Below are 6,783 nucleotides of genomic sequence, written 5' to 3' on the forward strand. Positions count from 1 at the left end.
TATCCACCTAAATCTTAATATTAGGATAACCATCTGCACACCTAATAAAATGAACATCCAATATATCCATTATTTATATTATTTAGTATATTCATTTTCTACCTGTTCTTTTCCTAATTTAATTTGCAACCATAGCTTTTAATTATTTCATAGGCTACATACTATTACATATAGTGATGTATAAATCGCGTTTCTCTTGCATTCCAAAATTTAAGACACTTCTGTATCTGATTTTTTATTGCATCTTATTAATATTAGTTACCAATAAAAGAAATTCATAGCTAGTAATTTTTAGTATGTTTAGTTATCATTTGGTTAATATAAATATTAAATTATTTTTAATAAATAAATTTTATTAATTTATGTGTAAATTTTAAAAAATATGAGTGTAAACTGTATTAATTTATGTGTATAAAATTCTGGTAAATATAAATACAAATTATATGTTTCTTCTATGCAAAACGTCTATATATAAATATAGATGTAATTATTGTTGACCAATAAATGCTAGTCATGTAGCATTGCTCAATAAATATTAACACTTAACTAACTTGGGTTGGTCGAGTGGTCAGTCCACTCGTCTTTTTAAGCAAGTGTCGAAGGTTCGAATCATATTTTTTACATGTGGCAATCCATTGGTCAATAACAGACCCTTAAATGAAGCTTAGATCCGTAAGATACTACCGTGAACAACAAAAAATATTAAACACTCAAAAAAGAGAAATTATTCAATGTTGGTGAGTATTTTTATTGTGTAACGGAGGAGGAGTAGTAAGTGAAACAGGGGAACTAATAAGAAGGTTCTAGAAGAAGCTGAGTAAGAGTTAGTCAGAGGCGGTTAAATGGTTAAAAAGTGTTAGAAGCTGTTATGTATGTGAGTGAAGCAGTGGCTTGTGATGTAATAACTTGGTTCACATTTTTCTCTGAACTTGAGTTGCTCTCTTTATTCTTCAAACTCTCGTTTTAATTCTTCATTTATTCAACCTAGATCTGATACCTACACTGTGAAAAAAGAAAAAGAAGGAAATTTAATTAAGGAAAAGTGTCACAACTTAATAATAATGCACCACAAGCTAATCGTTCTCATTGGTCTTATCCAATTGAAAGCAAAGTCATTAATTGGTGATGTCCATGCTTATTATTTAGGGTTTATTATCACCATGATAAGCATGCTATGCCAGCGACATGAATAAAACAGAAATAAATTTTGGTAACATCAATCCGGTGACTCGATTTCAGGATCATTAAATTATGGTCTTATTACATTGTCAATGTGGTACACATTCACTACAAGAAAATTGGCAGATAGTGACAAATATTTAGCGGCGATTTTTTTAAACCGCTGCTAAATAGAATATGTCATCGGTTCTTATAGCAAATTTAAGAGAGGCTACCAAAAACTCTCATTTTGCAGCGGTTTTGAAATTAATATTATTTTTAAATTATGAAAAGTCACAATAATATTATTTGGTATAATTTTAAAAAATATTTTTAATTTTTTGAAAAGTTATTTAAAAATTCTTGAAGTAAAAAAAATATAATTTTTCTCCTTCTAAACAATTTTATCACTCCTATTTATTAAATAATTATTTTTATAACTAAAAATTCAAATACAAAATAATTTATTTATAAACTATTTTTAATACAAATTTTTAAAATTTAAACTTTGTTTAAAAGAACTTAATTAAATTATTTACTGCCTAAATGAACATTTTAAAAATTTTATTTTCAAATATATTAGTTGCCTCTCTATTTAAGCCACTGAATGGATACCTATTCCACACACATACCCTACCCTTTATTCTACATGATCTTGTATTATTGTTCTTGTGTCAAAAACGCAAGCCATGTTTATTGTGTTATTGGTTCTACTACTACAATTTTTTGGCTATGTAAATGGCGAAGATGAGCTTCATAATTTAAAGGAGTGTGATATCTACCATGGAAAATGGGTTTATGACGATTCATATCCTCTTTACAACTCAAGTCAATGTTTTCATCTAAATATGCATTTCGATTGCCAACAAAATGGTCGTCCAGATCAACAATATCTCAAATATAGATGGAAACCATTTGCATGTGACCTACCAAGGTACCATCATCATTCTTCAATAAAAATTACTAATTAAAAATTAATTCTTTATGCTTATTCTATATTTATATATAAGCAGTGCTATATCATCAGTAAATATCTTTTTTTATTAATATTTAACCAATAATAATTTACACTTATATTTACAAATATTTTGCACATAATAAATATATATATCATTTGCATTTATATTTATTAAAATTTTACACACATAAATTAATACAGTTATATCCATATTTTTCAATAAAATTAATAAAATTTATTTATTAAAAATAAATTAATATTTATGTTGGCTAAATAATAACAAAAAAATATTAAAAATTATTGACCCAATAGTTTTTCTTTTTTTGTATATATACTCATGAAGGTTTAGTGGTAAGGATTTGTTGGAGAGAATGAGAAATAAAAGGATAACATTTATTGGGGACTCAATAAGCTTAAATCAGTGGCAATCTTTCATATGCATGCTTCATTCACACCATCCTCATGCCGCATTCACTCGAGACAACGATCATGGTTTCACTCAATTCACCTTTCTGGTTAGTCAATTAATTAGCTCAATAATAATAACACTCATTAATTTATTATATTATATTATTATTGCCTTCTATATATGATTGCATTGTTAAATTGAGCTCATTATTTATATTATATATGTGTGTGTTATTAATTAGAATCACAACGTCTCAGTGGGATTTTCATGGAATGCATTGTTGGTAGAAAAAGAGAGCACCTCTTATGGAGTAGTCTTGAATCTTGGTTCCATTTCTGATTTTGATGCTAACATGTGGCGACACAGTGATGTTTTGATCTTCAATTCATGGCTCTGGTGGCTTCATAGTCGCTCTGATAGACCGTACGGCACATATATATTATTTAATTTTATTATTACTCTCACTATTATATACGTATTATATATATACTAAAATTAATTACGTATATTTGTGTATAAATATATATGTTGTTTAATTTATTTTTAATATATATTTTATACTAATAGGAGACTACTTGATAAAGACACTAAAAATATTTTTTTAAGATATTTATATGTATTATGATATTATTGGATATTTTTATTAAATCGGTTAATAATCTATTTTTTAATAAATCAGAACAAAATCGGTTTATTATAGCAACAATAATAAACCCAATTGTCTGCACTATAATTATTAGACCCGATTTGATCCGACCGATTTACACAATTTAAACCGAATTATGTTTAAATTTTTTGATAAAAAGACAAATATATCCCTGATTTTTGTTTAAAAAAAAAAACCAAAAAAATCTATGATCCAGTGGGTTATGTAAATTAATTGGTTCGATCAGATTTGATAACAATTGAATTTATTATTATTGTTATAAAAAAAATTGGTTTTATTCTAATTTGTTAAAAAATTAAAAAATAACCGATTAATTAATACATTCAATAATAATACGACACATAATTATCTTTATAAAAAGATATTTTACGCGTCTTTATAGAAGTATCCTCTTGATTTTGATACCTGAATGTGACCTTAGCTTATATATATGTGGGTATATATAGGTGGGATTTCATTGTGGATGGTGATGATTTACACAAAGACATGGATCGTTTGGTTGCATACGAGAAAGCATTATCAACATGGTCTCATTGGGTGCAAAATAACATTGACTTTGATAAAACCCTAGTCTTCTTTCGAGGGGATTCACCAAGACATCCCAAGTGAGTTTCTTAAATAATAATCACTAATATCGCCACTATAATATTATAAGCTTATTAGTAGATAATTAGTATTTTTATTAGCCAACGAATTATAACTCAAATGACATAGTTTCTCTATATTCACTTAAAAGTAGCGGGTTCAAGTCTGTTACAGACATATATTATGACGACCTTATCAAACAATATTCGTTAATTTGGTCTCTTGTGTTGGTTATTTAATAGTGCTAGCGAATGGGGGAATAACGATGGAAAGCAATGCAGTGAAGAAAGAGAACCAATAGAAGTTAGGGAAGTGAACGAGTATCGAGAACTGAAGAAACCAGCGGGTGAAGGGATTGTGGAGAGAATAGTAAGAAAGATGAGAAAGCCGGTGAGGTTGTTGGATATAACAAGATTGTCGGAGCTGAGAAAAGATGGACACCCAGGTGCTTATGCTTCATCTCATCATCAAGGCATGGATTGTAGCCATTGGTGTGTCCCTGGTGTTCCTGACACTTGGAATCACCTCTTTTATGCCGAGCTTCTCAGAGCTTATGTATAAAACAATCATCATCATTATCTATATATTTCTCAAGGGGATGCTCCCATGCATAAAACGTCTCTTTTTGTAAAGACATTTACCTATCGCATTATTATTAGACGTATTAATAAGTTGGTTATTTTTTAATTTTTTAACAAATTAGAATAAAATCGATTTTTTTATAACAATAACAATAAATTCAATTTTTTTGAAATTTAATTATATTTTTAAATTTTTAAGGATTTAAATGTTCAAAAAACAAAAAATCAGGGATATAATTGTCTTTTTATCAAAAAATTTAAAGATATTCGATTTAGATGGTATAATTCAATCGGATCAAATCGGGTCTAATAATTATAATGCAGACAATTGAGTTTATTATTGTTGTTATAATAAACCAATTTTGTTCTGGTTTATAATAAAAAATAAATTATTAACCGATTTAATAAAGATGTCCAATAATAACATGACATGTGTGAACATCTTTAAAAAAAATACATTTTTAGTGTCTTTATTAAAGTGATTTCCATTTCTTAATCAATTTAGATTAATCAAGTGATCATTTTATTCGTCAGCTTAAATAAATGTTGGATATTAAAATCAGTCTTATACATACAATAACTCATTAATCAGATCCTTAAATGAAGTTTAGATATTTTATATAATAAAAATATTCTGAATAACAAAAAGAAATCATCTATATTTATGTGTCTATGCATGAAAGTGTGTTACAATAGGTTCGATTTAATTTTGCTTATTAATATTTTTCGAGAAATGATGTTACATATGTATGTAAAAGATAATAAAGATGTATAAGAAAAATGTACATACAAATATTTTTCCTAAAAATGTTGTTATATGTATATGGAATAATAAAGTCATTTTTAATTTTTAGGCTTTTTTTCTTCTTTGAATTAAGTTTTTGGTTCGAGACGCGTAACTGTTTAAGCCCAGAAAATTCAGAATGACTAAAGCGTTTTTCTTTGTTTCATCTAACAAGATTGGACTGAATAACCAAACAGGCTCTCTCAACAATAACAAGGTCTTAATCAGTTGGGCTCCTCACAGCCCAAGATAAAAAAACCAGAAAACAATGAAAAAAATATAATAAAAAAAAGAATTATAACCATCTTGGGTTGGTTGAATAGTCATCACTTGTCCGTTTAAATAAATGTCAGAGGCAGCCGAGGCTTGGAGCTAGTGGCAGAATCTATTGCCTCATAAGAAGCTGCACCCGGATTCAAGTCCTATGAGAGAGAAAATGAACCCTTAAATGAACTCATGTAGTGTGTATGAGTGTGTTGTGTGGGCGTGTAATATATGAGTAATGCCTAGGATTAAGGACTGTCTAATCTATCTGACAAAAAATAAATAAATAAATGTCAGAGGTTCAAATTGTGCATTATGTATATACTAATTTATTAGCTAGTGGTAGACCCTTAAATTGAGTTCAAATCCACGACATATTAGTCATTAACCTGACAAGTTGAGAAATATAGTGGAAAATTGAAAAACAAAAGCTAAGTTTGGTTAATCTAATAATTAACCCACTAATTCGCTTAATCAAGTGTTTAGTGTTCAAATTTCACCTTATAGATGCTACAAACTATTGACCGACAACAAACTTTTAAATAGAACTCTAATTCGTAATGAATTGGTGTTTGTCCTGCTAGATTGGGGATACCGTAAAAAAAAAAAAAGGGACAAAAACAAAAGCAATTATTAGAAAAAACAAGTGAGATAAAGTTTTCTTCTATCTTCTTTCTTATTCTTATAGTATTTATTTGTATCTATAGTTGGCTAGTCAATCTCTCAATTTTCTATTTGATCTCTAGATCTTACAGTTTATTTTGAATAATTAGCTAGCCTCTCATCAATCAAGCATCGTAAAACAGAATCTAACATGCTGCATATTGGTTGAAATCATAGGTCATTGATTCATATGCACTACTCTCACACACACAGAGACAATAGATCGCATATAGATTTGCATGCAAATATATAAAATAATACTACAAATATCGCTATGACGTATGCATCACATGATAAATAATAATGAATGATCTCTAATAGTGTGCCTTTAATTTGATTAATTCCAACTTGTACATAATTTTTTCATGTTATACTACTATATATCAAAGGACCTTAGAATATAATAATATAATATAAAGTGATGATGATGATATGTATAAAAATTATGGCCTATTGTATGGTTTTTTTCAATAGATTTTAATTTTTATGCAATAATTTTATATATTATTATATCATAAAAATTAACTAATTTTCAAATGTTACTATTTAAAAAGTTATTTAAATACATCAATCCAATATGATCATTGCATACAAATTATTCAAAAATATTATATACACATAAAAAAATCATTAAATCTAGTATGTGCTTTAAATATTCGTGATATGAAGAGATCAAATATTATTTAAAAATTATTAGTTTATTTTAATATATTT

The 6,783-nt window shown here is 27.4% G+C and overlaps 1 protein-coding gene across 1 annotated transcript; it reads left to right on the top strand.

The window, feature by feature from the left end:
• The first annotated feature begins 1,847 nt into the window (after positions 1–1,847).
• LOC130939234 (protein trichome birefringence-like 43) lies at positions 1,848–4,361 on the top strand. Its single transcript, XM_057867353.1, has 5 exons — positions 1,848–2,092; positions 2,460–2,631; positions 2,767–2,948; positions 3,639–3,797; positions 4,020–4,361. Exons 1-5 carry the CDS (start codon positions 1,848–1,850, stop codon positions 4,336–4,338), a joined length of 1,077 nt encoding a protein of 358 aa, XP_057723336.1. The 3' UTR covers positions 4,339–4,361.
• Positions 4,362–6,783: the final 2,422 nt, after the last annotated feature.

This window comes from Arachis stenosperma, chromosome 7, assembly GCF_014773155.1.
Source record: "Arachis stenosperma cultivar V10309 chromosome 7, arast.V10309.gnm1.PFL2, whole genome shotgun sequence".
NCBI classification, from domain to species: Eukaryota; Viridiplantae; Streptophyta; class Magnoliopsida; order Fabales; family Fabaceae; genus Arachis; species Arachis stenosperma.